The sequence below is a fragment of the Drosophila santomea genome, chromosome 3L (genome assembly GCF_016746245.2).
Source record: "Drosophila santomea strain STO CAGO 1482 chromosome 3L, Prin_Dsan_1.1, whole genome shotgun sequence".
NCBI classification, from domain to species: Eukaryota; Metazoa; Arthropoda; class Insecta; order Diptera; family Drosophilidae; genus Drosophila; species Drosophila santomea.
The window spans coordinates 5,777,700-5,804,097 of record NC_053018.2 but is presented as its reverse complement, the minus strand read 5'-3'; the positions used below and the strand labels follow the sequence as shown (position 1 = coordinate 5,804,097).

At 47.6% G+C, this 26,398-nt stretch overlaps 13 protein-coding genes across 14 annotated transcripts; 6 read left to right on the top strand and 7 right to left on the bottom strand.

Annotated features, from left to right (window-relative positions):
- On the top strand, positions 1-2,565 carry LOC120449228 (flap endonuclease GEN). Its single transcript, XM_039631599.2, has 5 exons — positions 1-241; positions 309-615; positions 680-969; positions 1,024-1,191; positions 1,246-2,565. The coding sequence occupies exons 1-5, from the start codon at positions 84-86 to the stop codon at positions 2,507-2,509; spliced, it is 2,187 nt and encodes a 728-aa protein (XP_039487533.1). The 5' UTR covers positions 1-83; the 3' UTR covers positions 2,510-2,565.
- Positions 2,521-6,274, bottom strand: LOC120449227 (alanine--tRNA ligase, mitochondrial). The gene is made up of 10 exons (XM_039631598.1): positions 6,011-6,274; positions 5,775-5,948; positions 5,570-5,715; positions 5,312-5,515; positions 4,967-5,251; positions 3,915-4,909; positions 3,701-3,857; positions 3,353-3,638; positions 3,076-3,296; positions 2,521-3,022 (listed from the first exon to the last, which is right to left on the bottom strand). Exons 1-10 carry the CDS (start codon positions 6,176-6,178, stop codon positions 2,620-2,622), a joined length of 3,039 nt encoding a protein of 1,012 aa, XP_039487532.1. The 5' UTR covers positions 6,179-6,274; the 3' UTR covers positions 2,521-2,619.
- A 65-nt stretch (positions 6,275-6,339) lies between these two features.
- LOC120449230 (acyl-coenzyme A diphosphatase FITM2) lies at positions 6,340-8,326 on the top strand. The gene is made up of 3 exons (XM_039631602.1): positions 6,340-6,500; positions 6,575-7,178; positions 7,234-8,326. Exons 2-3 carry the CDS (start codon positions 6,650-6,652, stop codon positions 7,971-7,973), a joined length of 1,269 nt encoding a protein of 422 aa, XP_039487536.1. The 5' UTR covers positions 6,340-6,500; positions 6,575-6,649; the 3' UTR covers positions 7,974-8,326.
- Positions 8,067-10,343, bottom strand: LOC120449232 (ganglioside-induced differentiation-associated protein 1). Of its 2 annotated transcripts, XM_039631605.2 has the most exons (5): positions 9,972-10,343; positions 9,138-9,330; positions 8,905-9,078; positions 8,385-8,843; positions 8,067-8,297 (listed from the first exon to the last, which is right to left on the bottom strand). In XM_039631605.2, exons 1-5 carry the CDS (start codon positions 10,092-10,094, stop codon positions 8,284-8,286), a joined length of 963 nt encoding a protein of 320 aa, XP_039487539.1. In that variant the 5' UTR covers positions 10,095-10,343; the 3' UTR covers positions 8,067-8,283. The 2 variants fall into 2 exon arrangements, with proteins under 2 accessions (XP_039487539.1, XP_039487538.1); XM_039631604.2 differs by having other exon boundaries at positions 8,279-8,843; positions 9,972-10,338.
- A 386-nt stretch (positions 10,344-10,729) lies between these two features.
- LOC120449233 (dehydrogenase/reductase SDR family member 4) lies at positions 10,730-11,967 on the top strand. Its single transcript, XM_039631606.2, has 3 exons — positions 10,730-11,088; positions 11,152-11,554; positions 11,620-11,967. The coding sequence occupies exons 1-3, from the start codon at positions 10,844-10,846 to the stop codon at positions 11,923-11,925; spliced, it is 954 nt and encodes a 317-aa protein (XP_039487540.1). The 5' UTR covers positions 10,730-10,843; the 3' UTR covers positions 11,926-11,967.
- LOC120449235 (charged multivesicular body protein 2b) lies at positions 11,923-12,867 on the bottom strand. Its single transcript, XM_039631608.2, has one exon. It carries the CDS (start codon positions 12,650-12,652, stop codon positions 12,014-12,016), a length of 639 nt encoding a protein of 212 aa, XP_039487542.1. The 5' UTR covers positions 12,653-12,867; the 3' UTR covers positions 11,923-12,013.
- A 117-nt stretch (positions 12,868-12,984) lies between these two features.
- Positions 12,985-13,750, top strand: LOC120449234 (EKC/KEOPS complex subunit Tp53rk). The gene has a single exon (XM_039631607.2). It carries the CDS (start codon positions 13,044-13,046, stop codon positions 13,716-13,718), a length of 675 nt encoding a protein of 224 aa, XP_039487541.1. The 5' UTR covers positions 12,985-13,043; the 3' UTR covers positions 13,719-13,750.
- A 6-nt stretch (positions 13,751-13,756) lies between these two features.
- LOC120449229 (pentatricopeptide repeat-containing protein 1, mitochondrial) lies at positions 13,757-16,026 on the bottom strand. The gene is made up of 2 exons (XM_039631600.2): positions 14,104-16,026; positions 13,757-14,047 (listed from the first exon to the last, which is right to left on the bottom strand). Exons 1-2 carry the CDS (start codon positions 15,922-15,924, stop codon positions 13,757-13,759), a joined length of 2,112 nt encoding a protein of 703 aa, XP_039487534.1. The 5' UTR covers positions 15,925-16,026.
- A 59-nt stretch (positions 16,027-16,085) lies between these two features.
- LOC120449236 (protein Asterix) lies at positions 16,086-16,681 on the top strand. Its single transcript, XM_039631609.2, has 2 exons — positions 16,086-16,324; positions 16,391-16,681. Exons 1-2 carry the CDS (start codon positions 16,169-16,171, stop codon positions 16,559-16,561), a joined length of 327 nt encoding a protein of 108 aa, XP_039487543.1. The 5' UTR covers positions 16,086-16,168; the 3' UTR covers positions 16,562-16,681.
- Positions 16,682-16,727: 46 nt separating this feature from the next.
- On the bottom strand, positions 16,728-18,171 carry LOC120449231 (ubiquitin thioesterase OTU1). The gene has a single exon (XM_039631603.2). The coding sequence runs from the start codon at positions 18,016-18,018 to the stop codon at positions 16,960-16,962; it is 1,059 nt and encodes a 352-aa protein (XP_039487537.1). The 5' UTR covers positions 18,019-18,171; the 3' UTR covers positions 16,728-16,959.
- An 808-nt stretch (positions 18,172-18,979) lies between these two features.
- On the top strand, positions 18,980-19,627 carry LOC120449238. Its single transcript, XM_039631610.2, has 2 exons — positions 18,980-19,287; positions 19,351-19,627. Exons 1-2 carry the CDS (start codon positions 19,270-19,272, stop codon positions 19,519-19,521), a joined length of 189 nt encoding a protein of 62 aa, XP_039487544.1. The 5' UTR covers positions 18,980-19,269; the 3' UTR covers positions 19,522-19,627.
- An 845-nt stretch (positions 19,628-20,472) lies between these two features.
- On the bottom strand, positions 20,473-21,075 carry LOC120449894. Its single transcript, XM_039632576.1, has 2 exons — positions 20,948-21,075; positions 20,473-20,731 (listed from the first exon to the last, which is right to left on the bottom strand). Exons 1-2 carry the CDS (start codon positions 21,068-21,070, stop codon positions 20,558-20,560), a joined length of 297 nt encoding a protein of 98 aa, XP_039488510.1. The 5' UTR covers positions 21,071-21,075; the 3' UTR covers positions 20,473-20,557.
- Positions 21,076-22,267: 1,192 nt separating this feature from the next.
- LOC120447656 lies at positions 22,268-22,897 on the bottom strand (the record flags this gene model as incomplete). The annotated part of the gene is made up of 1 exon (XM_039629170.1): positions 22,268-22,897. A coding segment is annotated over one exon (630 nt), but the record flags the coding sequence as incomplete, so codon positions are not given.
- Positions 22,898-26,398: the final 3,501 nt, after the last annotated feature.

Here is a 26,398-nt window from a genome sequence, read left to right as displayed (position 1 = left end):
AAGTAACTGATTTGCCAACTCTGAAGAAGACAACTATTCAAATTTGTTGCGAATTTCTCGCGGGGTTTATTTACTTTATTTAAATGGGCGTCAAGGAATTGTGGGCAGTTTTGACGCCCCATTGTGAACGTAAACCCATCAACGAACTTCGAGGAAAGAAAGTTGCTATTGACCTGGCCGGCTGGGTTTGCGAATCCCTCAATGTTGTGGACTACTTTGTGCATCCAAGGCATCATTTAAAGTGGGCTCAAAAATTACTTAATAAATTGTTATGTTACTAATTGCTATTAATTACGATTAATAAACAGGAACCTCTTCTTTCGCACTTGCTATTTGATTTGGGAGCAAGTTACGCCGGTTTTCGTTTTGGAGGGAGTTGCTCCGAAACTCAAGAGCCAGGTGATAGCCAAAAGAAATGAGCTCCAGTTTCGGGGAGTCAAGCCCAAGAATGCGCCCGAGTGCACCCAAAGTCAGGCGCCCAAAGGAGACAAAGGACGCAGCCGGTTTAACCATGTCCTCAAGCAGTGCGAAACGCTGCTCCTCTCCATGGGAATCCAGTGCGTCCAAGGACCTGGCGAGGCGGAGGCCTACTGTGCCTTTCTCAACAAGCATGGCGTACGTATACATGTACATCCTCACAAGAATTCTGTACAAAATCCGATTAAATCCCTATCCATAGTTAGTGGACGGCGTCATTAGCCAGGATTCGGATTGCTTTGCCTACGGAGCCATACGTGTCTATCGCAACTTCTCCGTTTCCACCCAAGGCGCCCAGGCAGCCGCCGGAGGAGCCGTGGACATCTACGACATGCGGGAGATCACATCGCGCATGGACTTTGGCCAACAGAAGATCATTGTGATGGCCTTGCTCTGCGGCTGTGATTATTGTCCTGATGGCATTGGTGGAATCGGAAAGGATGGCGTCCTAAAACTCTTCAACAAGTACAAGGAGACTGAGATTTTGGATAGGTTGTAACTTGCAAATACAATTGTTAATAGATTTATAGCTTATTATCCTTGCAGAATGAGAAGCTGGCGCGGAGAAACAGATAAATACAATGCGCTGGAGATGCGAGTTGACGACAAATCTATCTGCAGCAATTGTGGACACATTGGCAAGACCCAGAGCCACACAAAAAGTGGCTGCAGTGTCTGTCGCACCCACAGAGGCTGCGATGAAAGTCTCTGGAAGTGAGTTGTTTCTTTAAACTAGTATACGCTTTTGTTTATAAAACCCTTTTTCAGAGAACAACGATTATCCATTAAGGCCGAGTTGACTTTGCGTCGGAAAGCCTTACTATCTGCGGACTTTCCCAACGAAGAGATCATTGCCGAGTTTCTCAGCGAACCTGACACCATTCCCAATCTTAATCTCAACTGGCGGCAGCCAAATCTTGTGAAATTCATCAAACAAATTGGACATCTCTTGCAGTGGCCCGAAATATACTGTTTCCAAAAATTCTTTCCCATACTCACGCGCTGGCAGGTCCAGCAATCGAAGCAGGAGAAGATACTTATCCAGCCCCTCGAGATTATCAAGAAGCGAACTGTGAAAGGAGTGCCCAGCTTGGAGTTGCGTTGGCACGATCCCAGTGGCATCTTCAAGGGTCTTATTCCGGACAAACAGATTGCGGAGTACGAAGCGGAGCATCCCAAGGGAATCGACGAGCTTTACTACACCATTGAGCCATTGGACATGCTGGAGACAGCGTATCCCGATTTAGTAGCAGCCTTTTTGAAGTCCAAGGAGAAGCCCGCCAAGAAAACCACGCGAAAGAAGAAAACTGCTCCTGGAGAGGAAGACAAGGAAAACGAACCAAACGCGAAACCAAAACGAGTGGTCAGAAAGAAAAAGGTTCAGCCCGAAGAGAACCAGCCATTACTTCAGCAATTCCTAGGGCGCAAGAAAGAAGGTACTCCCGTAAAGGTTCCCGCTCCTCAACGTCAGCAGTGCTCCACTCCCATTACCAAGTTCCTGCCCTCCGATCTAGAGAGCGATTGCGATGCTGAGGAGTTCGATATGTCGGACATAGTCAAAGGCATCATATCGAATCCGAGTGCCCAGCCAGCACTGACCAAACACGATGGCCACCAGCTGCACTACGAGCCCATGGCTGAAGATTTGAGTTTGCGTCTGGCGCAGATGAGCATAGGAAATGTGGACGAATCGCCCAAAGTGGAAACGAAAAGAGACCTCTCACAAGTCGATCAGCTACCGCAGAGTAAACGCTTCTCCCTGGACGACAGTTTCGATCTGCTGGTCAAGGGAGATCTGCAGAAGCTGGCCAGGACGCCAGTGGAGCGCTTCAAGATGCAGCATCGCATCAGCGAGAAGATTCCAACGCCAGTAAAGCCCTTAGCTAACATAAGTTACTTCTTTGATCAAAGTTCCGATAATGCGGATGTCTTCGAAGAGTTCATGAACTCGAGCTTGGTGCCGCAGGATCAAGAGGATAATGCAGAAGAAGAGGAGGAAGAGGATGATGATCTGGTGGTGATTAGTGATTAAACATACTGCAATTTCTTAAAACTCCGCCATTTATTCGGTCCTCACATTAGAAATTATACAAAGGGCAAGCTTACAGCTAGCACATTTTGGAGGGTAATCACAACTAATACCTAGAGATAAAGCTTAGCGTATGCATGTGCCTTGGACATTGCCTGCTCCAGCTGCTCCTCGAACAGATTGCTGACCCGCCGACCCTTCATGTTGCACACGGCCTGCGGATTCTGACCCTTGGGCGCAGCTATTTGCCCATTGAATGTGTCGGCAAAGGATTGCAGCCAAGCGGAAGCGTTGAACTTCTCGGTGATACAGTTTTCTGGTACACAACAGCGCGCCTTGACCACGCTATCACACACGCTGATCACAAGGATGGGCCGATCCTGGCACAGCTTGGTGGCTCGCTGCAAAGGTATCTCCTCCACGAGAGCGGAGCTGGTGAGGTAGTGCAAAATGAAGGGGTTCGTATCCAACGGCTTCTCCTGCAGCAGCGTGCGAATCTCCACATCCACAAATTCCCTAAAATTCGCAGTTTAGAAATGGAGTATTCAACTATAATAAGTTCAACCTACTTTAGTGTGGTGCGCGACGAATCTTTGATCCTTTTCAGCATCTCGGTGATGCGTTCCAGCGTGTCCATCTTAAAGGCGTATGGCAGTTTGATGTCCGTGTGCAACATGTTGTGCCGAATCGTCTGCAGCTCCGCCTCCGTAGCGTTTGTGAGTTTATCGGTTTGGAACTGCTTCTCGAGGAGATCAACGCGGTGACGCAGCAGCGCAGCCGTCTTCAGCACCTAGGATTAAGGAAAAGGATTGAATAAATATAGTAGATATATTTATTTGCACTTACGTTTTCAGCCGCCTGGCCAGCCACGGCGGTAAATGCGAATCTCGCGCGATTAGTTTGCTTCAGATTCACTATGCAGAAGCTGGACAGCTCACTGGTGTTGGTTGCATGAGTACCGCAGCACAGTTCCTTGGAACTGAGCTGCAGTTCCGGACTCTCCACGTTGACTAGACGCAATCCCTGCTCCGGATAAACCTCGCCGGGCACCATGGTGATGTCGTTCTGCTGCAGAACTTCAGCAGCACTCAGCAACTGAACTTGAACCGGCGTAGCAGAGCAGATAACGCGACTATCGTAAAGGATTGTCTGTTAAATTCATAAATTCACATCTCTTATGGAAAGTCGACCTACTTGATCAGATCCTCGATGAGCTGCACATCGCTCTTCTGTATGCGCTTGCCCAGGAGTCCCAGCTCCAGTTTGCACTGGTCGCTCGTCACAGAACTGGAGACCTGGTAGGTAACCTTCTTAAAGAGCGAGCGGATGGCGGCGTTTAGAAGATGGGTGGCTAGAATAATAAGGATTCTTGGTAATCAGGCGAATAACTCTAATATTTCCAACCCACCTGTGTGATGGCACGTGTTGAGCTGTCTCTGCTGCGCATCCACCTGCAGTTCCACCTCATCTCCAATGGCAAGCTGAAAGGCATCCGTGGGACTGGATAACTTGCAGACGTGAACCACGCAGTCGTTGAGATGTTTCACACTGATCACGTCTAGCAAGTGAGGATGCTCTGGCTGTTGGTGATTCCTCACAAGGATCTTTCCGCCATCCGATTGTTGACCTCCGGATTCGTAGTAGAAATTGCTGGCAGCGGTCACAATGGAAATGAGGTCGGTGGATGGTTGCTGTATGCGACTGCCTTGGGTTCGTGACACTTCCGCATCGTTGAGGAGCATTCCCAGAACTCGAGTCTTCAGTGGAGGTATCTGATATGAATCACTCGCCTTGTCGAAGGAGTAGGCGTATTTGTGACTGTTGTCGGTGGGCGCCAGACGCTTTGCTAGCATCGCTTGAGCTTCAGCGATACGCTGCTCATTGGCCAGATCGCAGAGTGAGCCTCCAGGAATCTCCCTTTGGTTGCCCTTGGCTTTGATCTTGGCCAGACTAACCTCCGCCCGGTATCGCTCCAAATCACAGTTCATGTTCTCCAACTCGGCCAGCTTAAGGAAGCTCTCCTCTGTCAGGCCATAGGTATCAGTCAGCTTGTAGAGGAAGTCGCCTGGTATGGTGTTATTGGGAAACTTGCTGCGCTGCACCTGGAACTCCCGGTAGGCGGGCACGAAGCCCGGGCACTCCATCAGATCGATATCATCCAGATTGGGAAACTCCATAAGCACCTCAGCAAAGGCTTTGGAAGAACTCTCTCTAAGATTCTTGTAAACCTCCTGCTCGTGACTGATCAAGTCGATGACAGCCTGCTGCTTGGCAACCATCTCTGGATAGGCTTCTCCAAGTGTCTCCACCACAATAGGAACTAGCTGGGTCAGCAATTTGTCTTGGGCAAACACATGCTCCGAAATGTTAAGCGCTTTGCGCAGCACGCGACGCAGTTTCTGACTGGAATACAAGTTGGATTATATGCGAGGCTTATAAAGTAAGTAAGCAGAAGTTTACTTTTGATCTGGAAGCATTCCGTCGGCTAAGCAAGCGGTCACCATGCGAGCATGATCGGCTAGTATCCTATAGCTGGTGTCAAGTAGTGCTGGTGATGCAGCATCTGGAAAACTGCCACTGTAAACCGGAGACTTGGCCGCCTGCTGGATGCCATCAAATATGGGGGTAAACAAGTCCGTGTCGTAGTTGGAAGACTTATTCTGAAGCACGGCGGTTAACCGCTCAAATCCCATGCCCGTGTCCACATGATGAGCGGGCAACTGAGAGATGGTGCCATCGGCATGCCTATAAATGCATAAACATTCTTAGGCCTGGAATACAATGCGTTTAAAGACGAATCCTTACCGATTGTACTGGATAAAGACAAGATTCCACAGCTCTGTGAGATCGGAGCGACCTGCATTCACCAACTTGGCTCGCTGCTCCACGCTGCCCAGATCCGGACGATGATCTATGTGGATTTCGGTGCAGGGACCACAGGGTCCTGTAGCGCCCATTTCCCAGAAGTTGTCCGCACAGCCAAAGGGCAGTATTCGCGAGGCGGGAAAGCTGCAAAGAAGGCTTACTTAAGAAACCAACTTTTAGTTATGTAACAAGCATTACCCCAAGCTCCTCCAGATCTCGAAGCACTCCAGATCGGCAGGAATGCCCAGCACCTTGTCGCCGGCAAAGTAGGTGACGTACAGACGACCTGGATCAATGTTGTAGGGACCACGGAGCAGCTCCAGGGCCATGGCACATGCCTCCCGCTGGAAATGCAAAGCGCCCGTGAAGAAATAGTGATGCAGGGTAAGCTGTTCGAACGTACCTTGAAGTAATCCCCAAAGGACCAGTTGCCGAGCATCTCGAAGAAGGTGTGATGATAGCCATCCGTGCCCACCACGGAGAGATCATTGTGTTTTCCACCCACACGGACGCACTTCTGGCTGTTGGCAACCCGCTGGTGGGGCGCTGCTGCTGTGCCCAGGAACACCGACTTGAACTGCAGCAAAGGCCAACATTTAAACTGGCGAACAATGGCATTTAATCGGCTTGTTACCTCACCTGATTCATGCCCGCGTTCACGAAGGCGACGGTGGGATCGCAAAAGGGCACCACTGGGCTGGAGCGAACGAACTTGTGGCCATGGTTGACGGTGAAGTGATCCAGAAAGGTCTTTCGAATCTCGCGTGCTGTCAGCACGCGCTGCAGCTGCTTGGCCGAGTTGTACATGCCGCGGTTCAATTAAAACCGCACCGGCAATTAAAAATGCTCGAGATAAATCTGAGCCCAAACAGCTGATCGGCTTGCCATTCGCCACGCATGCCATTCTTTACAACAACGAAATTCCAATCAGATTTGCCATTCACGGCGCGGCGCACGCACCAGCTGCAGCTGTTCTATTTTCTACAGGCGCAACACGTACATTTGGGCCAAACTCAAAATTACCAAATTACCACTGAAAACCACGCAGTGCGTGCTCTAAGCACCGCGAAAAACCAAGCTTATTAAGCAGCTAATCTGATGTGATTGCATTGGCTGTGTTTCAACTCAGGTAAGCGCGTCTGGCAACCGTTGAACTTTGACACGTACGATTCCTTCGCTTTCACTTTCGCTTTTCACTCGCAGTATAACCACAAAAAAGGGCAACAAACAACGCAGTTTTCAAGTGGCACACTTTGGACCCACGCAACAGCTCCAGCGATGGCCACAAAAAGACGTCCACTGCGGCCAAATTTGGGCGGCACGGCGGGCAGTCCCTCCTCCGGTTCCAACATGAATTTCCGGCCAGGAGGACCGGACATCACCAGGTCGGAGGCGCGCGGAACGAGACCCACCGCCGCACCCACTAGTATCCGCGAGATCCTGGTCATGGGCGTCATCCATCTGTGCAAGAAGACCATATTCTTCAATACGGACCTTAAAGTTGCCTTGTATCTGGGTAGTTTGTTCGTGATCTCCGTAATCGGTGACTTTGTGCCCTTCCCAAAGACCTACTTCGCCAGATCGGACAACCTGTTCAACCAGTACTTCGTGAAGGTCGGCTGGGGTTGGACGCTGCTCTTTGTGGTGCCTTTCCTGGTGCTCTCGGCCTATACGATTACCTGTGGTGACCACAAGCGGATGCTGCGACACCATTTCCCGCGCATCGTCATAGCCACCTTCTTCTGGTTCTTCTGGACCAAGATGTTTAACGTCGTGGAGAACTCCTATGGCCGCTGCACCACAAAGGGTGGGTATAAAAAATATCACATATTGATATTATGATAACAAGTGCATGTTTCCAGGCTATGCGAGCAAATCAAGCTGTCTGAAGGCGGGTCATCTGTGGAAGGGCTTCGACATATCCGGGCACGCCTTTATACTGATTCACTCCAGCCTGGTGCTGATCGAGGAGGCGCGTCCCATCATCCGCTGGGAGACCATCAAGGAGCACATCCGCAACGAGCGACACAATCGCAGCACAGCCGAGAACTCGGGCACGAATCCGTTGAGGACGCTGAACGAGGAGCAAATGCGCAGCCTGCAGTTCCTGTACAAACGCCTGACGCCCATCATCCGCACTCTGTTCATCGGCATGGCGGCTCTGCAGCTGCTGTGGGACATCATGTTGGTGGGCACCATGCTGTACTACCATCGCATGATCGAGAAGGTGATCAGCGGCATCATTGCCATACTCACCTGGTACTTCACCTACCGCTTCTGGTATCCCACGCCCGGTCTGCTGCCGGAGGCGCCTGGCAATGGTAGCTTCAGTTACCAACGCGAGATACCCACCTTCCCCTTCAAGCGTCCATCGCATTTATCAACGGGTTCCGCCACCACGAGCTCGGGATCCAGCAGCTCCAGGACAAATCTGAATGGCAAGGCGGCAACGACGGGCGTGCCGAGGGATCAGCAGATGCCTACGTTTATGGGAATGCCGCTGTTCACCAGCCCAAAGGCGGCCAGTGCAGCCGCCAATTTGTTGATGTCCGAGCAGCAGAAACGTGACAGGGATCGCGAGCAGCAAACGCTGGAGAGCTGAGCTCTGGCCAAGCCATCAAATAGTTGCAGGTAGCTTCTGGTAGCTCCAGTTGCAGCAGCCGCAGCAGCCATCAAGCATAGAAGGAATTGATAGTTAGGTGACGGATTGGAATTTATACCAAATTTTTTGTATATTCAGCAACGATGAAATGTAACGAAACGAAACGATGATATTACTAAGCAAGCAGCCGAGGCTGGCACTGGATCGCGTTCTGCTCCTCATCCTCCTCCACAGCCGATTCTTACCATGACAATACCCCAGCATCCTTCATCAGCAGTGCGTAGCTTTAAGCGTTCTTATGTTCGTGTGTTTATATGTGCCCCACTTTAATAGTAAAAGGATTTGTTAACAAAGTCTGCTGTCCCGCTGCTCCGCCTCACTTGTGCGCGAAGGCGGCGAACATGGCCATACCCAGGAAGCCTGCACCCGCTCCTAGCTTATAGTTGCCCGGCGTTCGTGTCCACATTTCGCGTAGGATGGCAAAGTTGCTTGGCTGCAGGCGGTGGAAGGACTCGCGTTGCCGGAAGCGCAGGAAGTAGGCCTCCACCTGCGGCAGCTTGCCAAACGTCCAAAACTGATTCTCGAACCCCAGCTGATACAGTCGATGCAGCAGCAGTCCCAGCGAGATATCCGCCACATTCAGCTCGTCGCCGGTCAGCCACTCACTGCGCGGCGCCTGGGCGGACAGCTCCTGCTCCACGTAGAGCAGAAAGTGGCGCACGGCGTCCAGGACCTTCTGGAAATCCTCGCGCGAGGAGGCCAGCTCGTGGCGGCGCAACTGGATGTCCAGCTTGTGCTGCAGTGTTGCCTTGTTGGTCGCCTGATCGTCCACCGAGTGGCGCAGCAGATCCAGCACCTTCTCATTGTTTTCTGCAGGGAGTACGAGTGCTGAGTTGAGTTGGGATATCACAGCGAAAGTGGAGTAACTTACTCAGGCAGGACTGGCGCACGGGTCCGATGAAGGGCGCCTTGGGCACCAGCTTCAGGTCGTCGTGCATGAAGGAACCCAGACTGAGTGTTCCCACCGGCAGGCGGGCAATGGCCTGCTCGAAGATCAACATCTGGTCGAACTCCTTGGAGTTGTGCGCTGGCTTCAGCGATCGATCTGAATGGTGAAGTTTATTAGTCCAAGATTCGCAAGTTACTCGGCAAGCTGGGAATTACCGCCGCGGAATTTGCTCTCCACATAGTTGATGATGTGCGTCGAGCTGGGAATGACGAGGGCGCCGTCCTGGAGCACTGGCACATCGCCCTTGGGATTGAGGTTTAGGAACCAGTTAGAGTACTGCTCGCCATTGCACAGGTCCACCACGTAGGGAAAGAAGTCGATCCTCTTCTCGTAGAGAACCATAAGAACCTGCGATGATAGAGATTAACTATACTTAGTTTATTTTAGGCACATATATTAAACTTTCGCGTAATCTAAATGTATCTGCAGTCGGAACCTAAGTTGCAATATTCCGCTTCTAATTACTCGCTTCATTAAGCAAAACAGATATTTTTAGACACGATCTGCTCGAGGGAATAAATAATTAAATTATTTCGGTTCAGTTATTATATATCGTTCTGTTCGAGTAGATTGCTCCACACATAAGTTTGTTTATTTTCGCATTTTTTCACTCAATCCGCTTCATTAGCACCTGCAGCAGGCAGATAAACAGTGTTTAGTACACTCCTATGCTGTCATAACTATACAGAGTGGAGCACCAGAAAACTCCAGCAGCTAGCTTCTATCTAGAGAAGTACTACACTTCCAACTCGCCGCCAACGGCCAGGTCATGCTCCATTGCATCCGAGTGGCAGAGAGCTGTAACGAAGATTGCGGGTGGAGAACCTGCGACGCGGGGCATCCCATCATTACATCGAAAACAAAAAAAAAGTAAATAAAAACGATGATTTCATTTGGCAATGATTCGTTTTGTAATTTCGCGGCATTAGCGGCTGGATTTGTTGGGCAAATAGATTTCCGAAGATCACATGATTGAGGCGGCTACTAACTTTTTGCGCATGGAAGTTGTACGGATGAAAGAAGAGCACTGGCTTGTTAGCCGGCAGATCGGGAGCCTTGAAGTCCTGCAGGGTGGGCGGCAGAGCTTCGATTTCCTTGGCCTGCTCACTCATCTTCTTGTGGTTTCACTTAGTATTACTGAGCTTAATGTATCTTTAGTTTGCTGATTAGTTTTACTAGCGCGGGCGCCCTTTGGCGTATCACATGCCTCGCCGACGGTGGCGAAAACTAACTAACAAAGCCGTAAGCGCGTGCCGGGTTGACTTGGAAAACCGGAGACTCCACTTGCGTGCTGCTTCCGCCGACGACTGCGTCTGAAATGAAGTTGGATCGTATAGATCGTTTGGATCGCTGCGATCGCCTATTAATTTGCACTTTCGGCTCGTATGTGTATGTTTCGGATCCGAAAACAGTCCATTATGTCAAGCAATCTTTCCATTTTTTGCGGTTTGTTTGTCATACGTATTTATCTTTGTTTATATTATATTACGAAACGGAGCGTTTATCTTGCTGTGGGAAGATTTTCCCTTCAAGAACTCTTATCTGGCAATGACTGAGTGGCCTTAAATGGTATAGTGCAACATATTGACTCAAGCTAAATGATATTTTTAGCCATATTATTGGTTATTATGTAGGTTAAGCTGTATTCTATTACTAAGCCGCTGCACAGATAGCTTTATTGCATTTTCAAATTTGGCGCCACTAGCACAATAAGCTTTTGCCTTCACTGTGAATGGCAAATCGCCGCAAAGAAGAAGAGTTAGTAAACAGTTTGAAGATATGTGCATATAAAGTTTAAATAGGGAAAATCAATTATTAGGCAACGAATCTCCAGATCCTTCTTAGGAATCCTTATTCTAAAATGTTACATCTAAGCAAACAACTGGTGGTCAGGGCGCCCAAACTCCGTCTGAGTGCTGGCGCTGTGAGTGGAAGTGGTCAAAGTTCAAGTCTCGATCAAAACAGCAACAATTACAGCACAAATCGAGTTGGCCCTAATCTCAATCAATGCCACAAACGTTTGTCCAGCACTAGTCAAAGTTCGACAGCCGGCACGATGAAGCGTTTGGCAGGGAAAGTAGCCGTGGTCACCGCCTCCACAGATGGGTAAGATGATCGTTTGAAGCTGGAGAGGATTTACACATATAATTCTGGTTAATACCCGTGCAGCATTGGTTTCGCGATTGCCAAACGGCTGGCCGAAGATGGTGCCGCAGTGGTCATCAGCAGTCGCAAGCAAAAGAATGTGGACTCTGCTCTGGCGGAGCTGCGAAAACTGAACTTGAATGTCCACGGCTTGAAGTGTCATGTCAGCGAGCCCGAGGATCGCAAACAGCTCTTCGCGGAGACGATCAGCAAGTTTGGCAAGCTGAACATTCTGGTCAGCAATGCCGCCACCAATCCTGCGGTGGGCGGCGTTCTCGAGTGCGACGAAAAGGTGTGGGACAAGATCTTCGATGTGAACGTAAAGAGTTCCTATCTCCTGGCCAAGGAGGCACTGCCTCTGCTTCGCCAGCAAAAGAACTCCAGCATCGTTTTCGTCTCCTCCATTGCTGGCTACGATGCCTTTGAGGTTAGTCGCCTTATCTATGGTTCAAGTTGTTCAATGCTTATCTCTGCTTAACCTTAATCCCACAGCTACTGGGAGCCTATTCCGTCAGCAAGACCGCTCTGATTGGCTTGACCAAGGCAGCCGCCAAGGATCTGGCGCCCGAGGGCATTCGCGTAAACTGCCTGGCGCCAGGAGTCATCAGGACCAAGTTCTCCAAGGCACTCTACGAGAATGAGTCGGCAAATGAAGCGGCTTTGAGCAAAATACCCATGGGTCGTCTGGGCACTAGCGAGGAGATGGCTGGCGTTGTCTCCTTTTTGGTCTCCGAGGATGCGGGCTACATTACCGGAGAGTCCATTGTGGCTGGCGGTGGAATGACAGCTCGTTTGTAAGCGTTGTACATAAATATAATTCCTTACGGGCTATGGATAACAGCGGTTTTCACAGTAGTTACAATATAAGATAGAAAACAGTATAGAACTAAGAGGAGCGCAATTTTGCCAGTTGATCGGCAATGTCCTTCTCGGTGCGCTTGCCACTCGTCTCAAAGTCTGTGGATCCCGTGTCCGGGATGCTGGACATCTTGCCAGAGATCTCGATGCCAATCTCGTCGAGCACCTTGTTGACCACGGCATTGGACTCCTCCTCGTCGCCGGACTCGTTCAGCATGTCGTCCAGTGTGTCATTAATCATCTCGTCGGTCATCTCCATCTTCATGTTGGCCGCTTGGAACTGGCGAACTGTTTCCCCGATGGCCTCCGGACGCATCACCTTGTTCATTGCGCCCATCGTCTTGGCCGTGGTGCCCATGGCTTCGCTCAGCGCGATATTGGCGCCCATGTTCTTGTTCTGGTAGCCAATGGACTGGATCTTTCCCGATGCCGCGTAGGTGCGTGACTTCTGCTTCCTGATCTCCACCAGCTGCTTGGCTAGGATGCGGCAGGCATCGTTATTTCCAGCGGCGGCATTTCGTCGGATCTCCAGCTCCAGCTTGCGCTCCTCCTCCTCCAATTTTCGCCTCTCCCGTTCGATGTCCCTGGTGGCCTTGCGCAGCGATCGATCGTTCTCCCGCTGCTGCTCCTTTACGGTGGGCTTCTTTCCGAAAATATTGTTGAACATTTTGGGATTTGGTGTGAACTTAAACTTAGTTTCCCGACTTCTGACGATGTTGTGATGGGTTTTCCTGATGATTCACTCGGAGATTGGATTGGCGCTATAGGAGTAAATACTAAACCACAAACAGCTGTTTGCACGCGCTTCGTGGTGAATGACAAACGAACTCTTGGACGTGGGTGTTCAAATTTAAAGGGGATTTGCATTTAAAAGGTTTCCGTGTTTACAAAATATTGTTTGTTTTCTTTTTAATTCTGTAATTGTTCATAAATATTTTTTTGCAAACTTTTCAAAAATACCTTGGTATAGTTTCCAACCCCTCTCAGCCACGACACTGCGTGGAGTTGCCACCTCGGTTTAGAAAAGTGAGCCGGTTTGTTTTGATGCGAAATAAGAAATGTCCATGGAAATCCTGAAACAAGGCGCCGAAGGACGTCTATATCTGGGAGATTTCAAAGGGGAAGCCTGCCTGATTAAGGAGCGGTTCGTAAAGAAGTACCGCCACCCGGAACTGGACACCCAGATCACGCGGCAGCGCATGAAAGCGGAGGCCAAGGCGTCGGGAAGATGTCTAGCGGCCGGAATCCTGGCACCAAGGATCCTCCACACGGACCTCAACACCCACAAGCTGTATATGGAGTACTTTGATGCGGCCAAGACGGCCAAGCAGTTCATCCAGGAGACAGTGTCCACTCAGACAGAGGCTGTAGCCATGAAATCTCTGCTGGAGTTCTGCACGCGGATTGGCAAAATCATTGGGAAAATGCACTCCAATCACATAATTCACGGCGATCTGACCACTTCAAACATCCTAATCAATCCCAAGGGGGGCGACTACGATGTCATCCTCATAGATTTCGGCTTGAGCCACTACAATGAGGCCACCGAGGACAAGGGTGTGGATCTGTACGTCCTGGAACGGGCGCTACTCAGCACCCACAGCGAACAGCCGTATCTATTCGAGCACATCCTGGCCGCCTATGGCGATGCATACAGCAAGGACACGCAGGCAGTGCTCTCCAAGTTCGAGGAGGTGAGGGCACGCGGACGCAAACGCACCATGATTGGTTAATAGATAATAATAAACTTTATTGGGATCAACTATTTAGCTTATTCTATCCTCTTTAAAGACTCCTTGGGAAGGTCATCCTGCAGCTCATGTATCTTGATCTTCTTGATGTACTTTCGCTGTTTCGTTTTGTGTTTGAGTTGCTCATGCTTGAGTGGTTCCATTCCATCGACAGGGGGCAGCTTGAACTTCTCATACGGGCGCTCCTTCATCTTGGTAATGGCATCCTCCAGCTTGAGACCGGCCAGTCCCAGCTCCTCGTAGTACAGGCGGTATTTATCACAGAATTTTGAGTGTCCCTTCTTGAAGGCTGCCGTCTTGGTTGATGGATGCTGAATGTACACAACAATTAATGATATCACTAGCAGAAAGTTGGCGATAAACTCACTCTGGCATCAATGGCTCGCGCACAACCCCTGTGAAAGTTGTGCAGGTGACGCAGGAAGGATTCATTTGGCTTGAGGCCCTCCTCCAGACTCAACTGAATGATCTCGTTGACGTAGCTGAAGGATTTGTTGGCGCAGCCCTGTCGCAGCATGGCTCCCAGTATGGGCATGTTCATCTTAATGCCCGCCACCTGCATCTGTTCCAGCAGCTCCCTAGCCTCCTCCTGCGTGCGACAGCCCAGGGCGAGAACACCGTAGGTGACAATATCTGGTCGCAATCCCGCCGTGCGAATCATGTGGAGCACTTCCTTAGCACTCTCGTAATCGAAGCGCATGGAACGCTTCTTGATCAGTATGTTGAAGAAGTCGATGTCCGCCTTGAGTCCAATCTTGCGCACAAACGTCAGCAGCTGCTTCTCCGCAGTATTTGTGGGCGGTATCACCTCCAGCATGGCGGTAAATGTTTCGATGTCCGGCGTGATGTTGTGCTGCTTCATGTGCTCCAGAAAGCCAGTGAGACCGCCAAGTAGCAGGAAGCGTTCGTGTGGACGTGTCACCTCCTCCAGGGCCACCAAACTGCCCAGATGGGGCTGAGGCAGCAAGAGATTGGGTAGTTCCAGCTCGCTCGCTGTTGTGGCCACCTCAATCTGGGCAGGCAGCGAGGCTGTGCTGGATTGTACACTGGGTAAATCATCTGTCTTGCCTTCCTCCAACTGGAGAACTGCTTTCTTTCTAGCTGCTGATGGCGCAATTTGGTCGAGAACCTCTCGCATGGAATCCAAGTCACCAAAGCCACAATCCCTTGCACATCTCAGCATCGCATTGAAGCTGTAGTAGTCCGGACTAATACCTCGCTGCAACATGTTGTGCCAAGTGAGCAAAGCATGGCGGAAACCGTGCTCCGAGTGGCTGGCACACGCCTGCAGCAGAAAGTTGAATGTATCGGCATTCAGCTCCAGCTGGCGCTCCATCATTTCGTCCGCCAGCATATAGGCGGTGTCCACATCGCCGCATCTTCCATACGCCTTGATCATGGCATTGTAGTTCTTCACATTTGGTTCGTAGCCCTTCTCGAGCATGTTCTCCCGCAGGATTTGGGCCTTGGTTAGGCCATCGCTCAAGGAGGGAGCATTGGCGCAGGCGTTGAACAGTGAGGTGTAGGTTCCTCCGGTTACTTGAAGGCCGCGTTGCCGCATCTTGGTGTACAGGGAGAAGGCCTTGCGGGTGTAGCCCGCCTTGGCACAGCCACTGATCAGCAGATTGTATATGTACTTGTCCGGCTTGGCGCGATCTTCCTTCAGCATCCGTTGCTCCAGCACAGCGATGGCCTCGTTTAGGCGATTCGCCTTCAGATGATCCTTGATCTGGCGGGCATACTCCACGGCTTGTAGTTTCTTTGAGCGCCTTGTGGGGTTGCTAATGAACTCCTCTTCCTCGACATCACCCGGATCTTCTGCTACGACTACCTTGGCATCGCCAAAGGTGTCCGGATCACCAAAGTCCTGCACCTTTTTGGTGGACTTCTCTTTGGGTTTCTTTTCTGGCTTCGACTTTTGGCGCTCTTTTGGAGCTGTTGTGACAAGTTCCTCCAGAACTTCTTCGCGAAATGGATTTTGGTTCCGGTTCGCCTCTCGTTTGGTCTGCAAACCGGCTTCTTGATCCGTAATCCTCACGTGCAGCCGGCGGTTTTGTGAGCACGACCAGGTTGCATGCGGAATCTCTAGCCGACTGATGTTATAACTATTTAACGGTCTGCCGGTGGCAATTAATCGTAAGCCACGTATGTGGCAGCTCATAGAACGGCTAAGCAACCGCAGAGCCATGTTTTCTTTTGCAATTTTCTGTGATTACAGTGATTTTTATGTAATTAACAAAACTATTTCGAACGTGCGTGCGGCGGCGGTGTAAATAAAGAAACAGCTGATTGGAGAGCGTTGCCACCTGCGGTCAAGTGCCATTCAAACAAGTGCGTAAGCAGTCTACGTGCCATTCACATTCCCCGCACACATCCATTGGAATCTGACCTGGTTTTTTTGATTAAATTGGTGAAAATTAAATAAATTAAAGATGAGCATCACCGTGGATCCGCGCCGCAAGGAGAAGATCAACCGCTACAAGGCGCCCAAGAACCAGGGCCAAAGCGGCGGCGCCAACGAGGACATGATGCCCGATTACATGAACATTCTGGGCATGATTTTCTCCATGTGTGGACTGATGATGAAGGTAATAACACCCTGAAGATTACAACCCAGTGACTTGGCACTTATCAGTATTTACCATCCCCCATAGCTGAAGTGGTGCGCCTGGTTTGCGCTGTACTGCTCCTGCATCAGTTTCGCCAGCTCGCGGGCCAGCGACGATGCCAAACAGGTGCTCTCCTCCTTCATGCTGAGTGTCAGTGCGGTGGTGATGTCCTACCTCCAGAATCCCGCTGCCATGACCCCGCCATGGGCCTCCTAGCACTGAACCTAAGATAGCCATAGTAAATGTAATGTAATTGTCCATTGAGATGTGATGGTCAAATTGGAGTTTGATACGCCTCTATTTTCCTCGACGCTCAGTAAACGAGTTGGTACGTAATTGGCTGTTCTTACTTCTTTTCATAACCAAGAGATAAGATGACAAGTCTAGTGTAGATGAAGGTGTATACTTTATTGCATTCCGAAAGGGATTTAATGGGGTCTAACATGAATACAGGCGGCTGGGCACAATAATCAATAACTTAGGTAGGCGGTGATGTGGAGGTAGTACTGCTAATGAGATGACTCCTCGCACGGCGATTGTGGCTAGGTGGTGAGCAGGTAGTAGGCGAACAGCATGAAAGCCACAATGTAGACGGTGCCGAAGATCAGGACGTATTAAATCTCTCCAAAGCTCTTGTGTCCGGTTTGCTTGGCGTGCTCCTGGGCCTGCACTTGGCCGACCAGCCTAACATCGCACTGCATGCAGCGAAGCGTGAATTTGTCCACATTGGTGTATTGGCGGGAGGACTGCGCCTCGTTGGCCAACTGCTCGGCCTGCTGATAGACGCCCACCTCCTCCACCGGGAAGATGGTAGCCGGAGCAGCACTCGACGATGTCTCCATGTACAGTGGATCGTAGTGGATGCCATCGAAGAGCAGGAAGACACGCAGTCCAAAGTTCTTGTCCTCGCCAAATCGATTGATAATGGCGTTCTGTATGTCCACCACATCGATCTCAATGCCATAGTAGTTGGACAGTATGGACACCTCGATGGCGCCGCCCCACGAGTCCGCCTTTTGTATCCAGGCGCAGTACTCGGCATTCGATTTGCCCAGCACGGCGTCGTTGTAGCTCTGCGGATCGGCGGCCACCTCCTGGGCAATGATGTGTCGCATCATTTCGCTGCCCTCGTTGTCCACCTTCCCGTTGAGTACGAATCGGATGCTGGTGAAGAGGCACGAGTTGTCCGCCGGCACCACCTTCTTCAGCAGGATGCCATTGAAGTCGCCATTCGGCCCGCTTTCCGTGGGCGCCACCGGCAGCTGGAACTCTGGTGCCTGGGCAACTGGACCGCCAGCGGTTTCCTGCAGCAGCTGTGCCTCCTCCTCGGCTTGCAGACGACGCGCCAGCGCCTCGTCATCCTCCATGCTGCTGCCGCCAGGCACTGGGGCAGCGGTAGCAAGCGCGGTCGCTGGTGCAATTGCCTTCTCCTCGACAATCAGCGTCTCGCCGCTGTTGATTCCGACCGCCTTGAGGTCGCGCTGCTCCTGCTGCTGCGAGAGATCCAGTGGCTTGGGCGGATAGCCGACCAGGACGTGCAGCTGAGGCGCTTGGATGTCGGTGGCCTGGACTATTTTCGTTTTCAGCTCCCCCAGCGTCGTATGCTCGTTCAGGTCGTTGACAATGAATTGACCTTTTTTGGACTTGAGCTTCACACTGAACGAACCCGTCATCGTATCCGTTTGGTCTCTTCCTGTGCGCGTGTGAATGAAATTGGGCTAATTTTGAGTTTGATGGTGTCCGCGATTTGATAACTAATAATTTTGTAATTTGGCTAATTTGTTTCTTTTTTTTTATTTGTGTTGTTACAGAGTATCGATGCTATCGAATTTCGATAGCGGTTGGTATTTTGATAACAATTGGTATTTTTGTACCAAATTATTACGGAGAATCGAAGTGGCTGTGTATCGATTGGTTTTTTCAATCGCCATAGATTGACGTTGCTGGACTTGCAAATTTTTAATAAGGGTGGCAGCCCTGGAAAATGGCGCTTATTATTTACATTTTTAAAAATGTATAATCATTAACCATGTGCTTGTATATGAACGTGGGCATAGAAACACATGTGCATAGGAAAATTAAAAATACGCATATGTTGGCTCTTCTTTTTTTGTTGCTAGTAAAAATACCTTTATTATTATGGATTATAAAGAAAAAAGCTAAGTTTAAAGCATTTAATAAACGATGTAAACTATTTACAAGTGGCTTACCTTTACAATCGACTTTTAATCTACAGTACAGCACAATTAGAAAGATTGGCAGGTTGACATTGTCAAACCGCCTGCTTAAATTTAAATTTGCGGAACAGATAATTCAGAGTTTGTGTAAGCTCACTTGAAAACATAACTATTTTGGGATAATTCAGCTACACTAGCCTATTATGGAGGTGTGAACGAAGAGCTAATGGCTGATCAGAACGTTAAGGCCAATGTCAAGTCGCTAATTAATATTTAGCAGAGAATCCGTTCGCAGCTAATGGCCAACTCAAATAGAACCCAGAGCCAAGGAAACACCGATTAGCAAAAAGAAGCGAAGCCCGGAGAAACCACAAGCAAACAAATGGCCCAAACATAAGGCATCGAAAGTCCAACAATGAAACCACAACTTGGCTACGAAAAAAAGGGAACCTGGCTTTTGTTATCACATGCGTGTTGGACTAAAATCACTTTTAATAGTCCAAACAGATTGATTTCCCCCACCCACCGACTCGTGAATCACTAAATCTTTGGCTGACGCTCCGCGTTGTTTTAGTTTCTATGAAAGACGAGCGGTCCGCCGGCCGAGCAACTCACTCTCAACTGAACAGGCATATAAATAGACGGGTCGGCGGGGTCTGGTGATCAGTGCAAGCAGGTCTGTCAACGCGCAGTGCGAGTCCATCGATCGATCATATCACATCCAGCCCAACCGAAGCCACATACAACATGAAGTTCTTGCTCCTGGTGCGTCACCTAAAAACCCGACATGGAATACCACATCGAAACTAACTGACCCATCCTTTACAGAGCGTGTTCCTTTGCCTTGCCGTGTGCTTCATGGCCACCAGTGCTGCTCCTCGCGAGGAGGCCATTCCCGACGGCTTTGAGGGTCCTGGCAGTGAGTCCGACAACCCATCCGACGACCAGTCCTTCCTGCTCAAACTGAAGCTGCTCAAGAAGCTGCTGTTCTTGGGCTAGACACCACACCACATCACACCCATTTATGGATTTATAGTTTAACTATGTGTTTAGGTTTTTAAGATATAAAAATGAGTGAAATTAAAGAAAGTATTTGGTAACAAAACTTTGACGCAAATTCATTTCTTAGTGCAAATGCAAGAAAGTTGCAAGGAAATAGTTGAGTCAAAGAAGTCAAGTTCGCTTCTTGAGTCTTTTGTTTGTGTAGGGTTAACCTTCAGTTCCAATTGATTTTATTTTTTTACGATCACCTGTCAAAATCATCTATATTTTGGTAATGACTAATAAACCTAAATATGGCAATTTATGGTACGTTGAAAACCATGTGCAACAGTTTACCTCCCGTCACCTAAACTTTCGAATGACGAATATTATCGAAAAAGGTTGAATTTTTATATCTGCCTTTTTGTGACTTGCTGTCTATGGTGATTTTTCTAAATAATTTATTTTTACATATTTCTGATAATTGGCTATATTTCATTTATTATATTTAGTTCAAGTTTTTTCCAATAAGCTAAATCAATATTAGCTAATTAAAGCAATCAGTGAAAATATCATTGATTAAAAGGCAAGATCATTAATCTCACAGCTTGCCGCCTGTATTAGCACATCATTTTACATATATAGGACAGCGATTGGCCAATATTTATACGCATGTAAGGAAGATTCCGTTCGCTTTTCACACTCTCTCCGCAGAAACGATACGAAACGTGTTTCCCATTCAGATCTAGGTAAACAAAAACTCGACCCGCCGCCAGTCATTAGCTCCTTTTTGGACGCACATGGAGATCTCATCCCCGAAGCCGCGGTGATATAAGAAAAGCCGACGTGTACGAAAATAACATTTATTTTAGTTACGATTACGTATACTTCACTCGTATGTATGTGCTTTTGTGTGTGTATATGTGTGTGTTTGTGCTTATGGTATTGTCTAAACAAAACGGGTTGAAAATCGAATGCAGTGGGGGAGGCAAGGTTCCCAATTGGCTGGACTAGAATCTGAACGGTGCTTAGCAAATGGCCTGCGAATATTCTCCTAACCCACGAGCTTCTTCAGCTTGAGCAGCTTCTTCAGCTTGAAGAGGGACTGCGGATCCTGGGGACGCTGGACATCGTCGAAGGCAGGCTGGTAGATATTGTCGCCGATCAAGGACTCGTCCACGGGCACGGCAGAAACGAAGGCGATGGCCACAAGGCACACAAAGATGGTCTGCAAAATAGAGATTATACAAGATTTTTATTACAAATATTATGCAAATTTAATATTCTTTAATTTAATTCAACTTTAATTAACTTCAACATTCTGTAGGCTTCTTTTAATATTAATATTTAAAAACATTTGTCAGGACACACAGAAATGTTGTACTTGAATAAAAATCATTTTAGGCTTACGCCCCTTAATCCAAATTAGTATCCAAATACTCACGAGGGCGAGGTACTTCATGATTGCTGCTGCTGGGTAGATGATTTCGCTGATTAATCCAAAAATCGACTGCACTTGGCTCCATCTGCCATCAGGGCTTTTTATAGCCAAACTTTGGGTGACCATCGATGATAATGTCATGTGTAAACTGCAGTTCGCAATGGAGAAGAGGACAAATGAACGATACATAAACAAAAGACTGGCGCATAAATAAGACGGTAAGCGAAAAAGAAGTATACACAGAAAAACCTGGCCAAAAGCGGACCTAAGGGGCGTGGCATGTTGAGGCAGGTGCTTTGTTTTTTTGGGCCAAACCAGGCCGCCCTGTTTACTTGGCTTTTGGTGGCATCTTTTGTTTGCTGCGCTAAGCCACTGAAGAAGTTGATCGTTGATTAAATAATAATCAGACTGGGTAAATGAAAACAACGACTAATGAAGGTCAACTCGAATGCGGTCAGCAGAGTAATATTTACACAAAACCCGGAAGAAGGCTGAAATTGTAATGCTAGGCAGTTTAATGGCTAATTCCTATATCTAGAGCCCTTTGATCGGTCACTCAAATGGTAAATTAATCTGAAGTTCAAGATCGAGACGTCAATCGGTGGCCAAGCCAATTAAGTAAATTATCACTTGAGAGGAGGCTCCATAAATATTTGACACTTTGAACAGCTGTCAAGTCCAAAGAGTGGAACACTGAATCAATAGAAGTAAAGTTGAGCTGAGCGATGGAACCATTTTGGGTGGGGCTGTGGTATAAAAACCAACCTATGAATGGTACGGAGGCCAAGTGTTTTTAGCCCAGTCATCGTGCAAGTATCGATGATGGAGATGATCTTGCAGCTGAAAACCGGAAACATTCGCCCTGCTCTAAATATGTAAATTACGAAGTTTCGAGAATGCCGCCACAAAACATTCCACAGTCTGCACTCCTAAACAAATACGTGTCGAATGGATATCAAAACAAAAAGTTCACCATGACAACAAATTGAAAGATTAGATTGTATGGATGGATCTTTGAGTCAGTCTTTGTCGTCGGCTTGTCTCGCGTGGTTTTCAAATTTATGTTTGATATATTTCCCATGCCCCTGGGTCTTTTAATTAACTTTTATGGGCGTGGCTGTAACATGTGTGAGATGTCTCAATCTCAGCGAATTTATAGTGGGAGATAATAAATTTTATTACACATCCAAAACTTGCTGATAGATGGGACACTTTTGCAGAAATTGTGTAAAAATTGCGTTGGGGTGAATAAATTATGCAAAAACTTATTTAAAACAATCAAGTTGTCTGAAAATTTATTTATTTACTTACAAGAAAATAAAATTATTCGTAATCAGTTGATACTTCCGAGCTATCCTCTTTCGGCTGAGTACCTTCTGTACTAGTTTCTTCATTTTTCACTACTGGCTTCTCGGTCGCTTCAATTTCCTCACTATCTTCAAACAGCGATGGTTCCGAGTATCCAGGTGGTTTTTTAATGGAGAACTTGATTCTGCAGGAACAGAGCTTCAGAACTTCCTCGTACACTTGTATCAGCTCCAAAAGTACAAGGTATCTGCCTTCAGGGACTTGGAAGGGAATCAGTTTGGAATCAATAACGCCGTTTTCCACATAATAAAAGCCCGGAACTAGAGGACATGAGACAACGAAAGTCGAGGGCAAAAGGCTTTCGCCCGGAATTCCCTCCACTGTGATATTGCGAAGTGAATCGAGGAGCTTGCAGAGATCTCTGTTTGTCAAGCGAACCAGATCGACTTGGTTTGATCCACCCACTTGATCCGAGAGCTTCCTTACGAAGATGTGCAAGAGGAGTTGGCCGGGAAAGGGAACTTGAACTGTGAGATTCACATTGATCTTCTCATAGTTGACAACGTCATAGTCCACGAACAGATCATCAGGCACAAAGGATTTGGCATAGAACTGCTCCAGTCGCAGTTTAATCTGATTGAAAAACCGTATTTTATGTTAAAATTTTAGTTTATTTAAACAACTCACACTGTGCACTTGAAGGGCTACTAAAAATAAAATAAAAACTGTGCTTTGCAGAGGCCACATTGTTTAATGCTTGTATGATTGACCCATTCAAAATAACTGGCCGAAAATTGCCGCCGTTTGGGCACTGGGAAATTAGCTTGTTCAGTCAGGCCACGTTAATTGGACTAATGACTTTGTTTAGGCCCGATTCTTATCGATTAAAGCCGCAGCAGTGATGGCAAACACTATGTGCGAACGGGGCGAATGCTTAATGTGGGTGTTAACATGGCGTATGCGTAATGAACAGACTCACAGCGATAAATATTTTGAGAATCAACTTTGTGATGAGTGTTTACCAAATAGTCGCTGATATACGAGCGTAACTTGGCGAACTTAACGACGCATCTATCAAGACGATAACTACAAAACCTGATCCCAGTTGCAAATTCGGTGGCCAACCGATGAACTTGAACCAAAAAGCATGAACGTGTAACTACTGGGGAAAAACAGCAAAAGTTTACCATGTAAACGTGCATAAATTGTGCCGCCGGAAAGCAAAGGCGAACAAAAGTCTCGGATAAATCATCGCAAACAAAATATATGTATGCCAGTGGACCATAAATTTCGAGCATTTTTATTGCAATTTGCTTGTTTGTAGCCCAAAAAACAAGTGCAAACAGTGCCAGGCAACAGCAAAAGCACAAATGCTGCCCTAAGCCGCAAACTACAGTGAAAGTGACGTAATGCGATGCTACCAACAACAACAACAGAGACAACAATAACAACAATAGCTGGCTAAAAAATATGTATAAAAACCATTAAACAACGACAACAAAGTACAGTGAAAAGCAACTGAGCAAACGGTCAGCAAAAAAAAAATGTCAATGTCTTTTACAACCAAGCCGGCGATGAAGAAGAAGCAGCAGCAGCAACAACAGCAGCAGTTGACCAAAGGGTCAGGGGGTGAGAGGTAGTTGGGCGGGTGTATACAATGGATGGGGGGGAACAGAGATAGCAAGCATGGCGCAAAAAGCGTACTTTGTTTGCATATGTGTGACCTTTTGCATCGCACTTGGCACGTGTGTGGCGACTATCGAAAAAAGGCAGTTGCCTATGAAACGAAAAGAAAAACTTAAGAGCTCACAGGTGGCTTTTTCTGTTTTCTAGACTTATAAATATTTAAGAAATTATTTCAGCTTAAATCAAAATTGCATTGAACTGTATCACGAGCACATCTCCAATGCAAAGTGGCAGGGCTTTTGCGCGCATCGCGTGATAAAATTCACATGCATCGGATGTCGGCTTACATTTTATTTACCTCTCTGCTTTAACGTTTTCTTCGCCATACGTATGTATGTATACTTTATGCGTTGAGCGTTTTTTATATCGCCCGCAATTTACAATTCAATGTCATGCCGGCTATATGGCTATGTGGCTTCTTCTTTCATATTGCCAAATTGAGGCAAAACGAAGAAGAAGCTGCTGCTGCACCAGAAGTTCAGCAAGATCATTTTGCTGCAGAACCGGTTGGTTCGGTCACTCCTCATCGGGGAGTACACAGTAAACCCCATGCAGACAATGCAGCCCCAATGTAAAATTAAGTGTGTAACGCGACCTTGAGACTCCAACTCCAACTTCGAGTTTAATTCCAAGCCGAACTCCAGGCCGAAAACCACAAATGCAATTGCTGGTCATCTTGGGCGCTGCTGCCATTCATGTATTATTTATGTACGCATGTTGGACCCATCGGGTTTTATGAACCGGCCCGCACCGCCCGATAATAATTGTTATTGCCCTCATACATCATGAATTCGGTGGGGGACGGGGGAGGGACGCGATATCATTAACAGTCTAGGCCAGATCCATCTAGATATCTCCGTAAACGGTGGGCGGGTCCAAGTCGGGGGTTTCCGCCTTATATCATCGGTTAATAATCACTGGAAAATACGTGGCGCAAATAGCACCTCCACCCTTTTGGTTATTTCTGGGTAATTTCTTTTACTTCTGTAAAGATTCCTTGAAAAATGTATAAAAGTTCATGTTCTAGAAATTTAGAAAAATATGCAGTAATTATTAAATTATTATATACATATATTTGTTTTGTCATCTCATGGCCATCGGATTTTTATGAGCTGAACTAAATTCGGTTCTCACCAAGAATTATTCATTACAAGCAACTTAAGCCATAGCAATAATACTTAAACTAATGCTAGCATAAGACTGCTAACTTAAACAATAGTGCGGATAATCAACATAATCAACATAAATATTTCAGAGGTTAAGTTCATTGCTTACTGATGAACGTGTAAGTGATTTTCATGCTCAGCGAGGGTTGCTCGAAACATACGTACAGCTCAGCGTTTAAAAATGTAATTTTTAGGCCTAACAAATTTTTATAAATATTTAATTATTTCGTTAAGTTTATGTTCCACCCACGTTGGTGGAGAATCTGGGTTTCTGTGTTTATTTCCCCATCAAACAAACGGGTGATGGAATTTTTCAGTTTTCGCATTTTGTTAAGAAGCGTTTGGTTGGTTGATTGCGAAGATCAATGCTAAGCGTTGTAATTAAAGGCAGCGCAGCAGCGAACAAATTTGTATCGCTCGTTGTTCTTTTGCTCTTTGTTTATTTAGCACTTGGAATCTTTTGCCATTACGCCAGCCACGCCCACTTGGCCGACATGAAGAGGCTTACCAAATATATATAGTGGCAGAGTGTATCTATTGGTAAAATGCAAATTCCCGTTAATTGAATGCCAAACAAGGAGAGCAGTGGCAGCCGCAACATCGAGCAGGGGGTTTAATTTGCTGGTTACGTATTTTTTTTTGGGGAATGGGTGTTTGAAAAATCAATTAGCAGTATAAAATGGTTTTTCCGTTTTAAAGCCGTACCTGGTTTAGTTTTTGTAACACTCTTTCTCCCTCCCACTTTGCTAAAAGAGAGCAAATCCCAGTAGCACCACCCACTAGCAGCGCCCAGCCACCCACAACTGCAAAAGCAAGAGAAAGAGAGAGAGGGAGGAAAAGCAGTGGAAAAACCGCAGCTGCTGCTTTAAATTTATGCCAACGCGGCATTAGAAGCATGGCTTGCGGTTAAATGGGCAGTGTGGGGGAGCTCCAAAAGGGGGGCTCGGAAAATGGCGGAGGGCTAGGGGGTTATTTCAGCCATATTGGCTAGGTATTGGTAACATCTACATGGGTGTGTGAGTGTGGGTGTGTGTGTGTGTGCATGTGGGTGTAGCAAACTGCAAGAAATCAAGGCTTTAGTTGCGGCGGTCGCAACGAAAAATGGCGGAGCGCTTTATGAATATTTATAACACAATGGAGCATGAAAAGGTTCGGTTGTAGGTGTAGCCAGGGATAAGAGGTATCCATACATGTGGGCAAGAAGCTATCCAGGTTCATGCGTCTGTTATCGCACTCAATGCCCCATTGACAGCGACGGGTTTAATGGTGGGATCAAGTCCTATAAAACACTAAA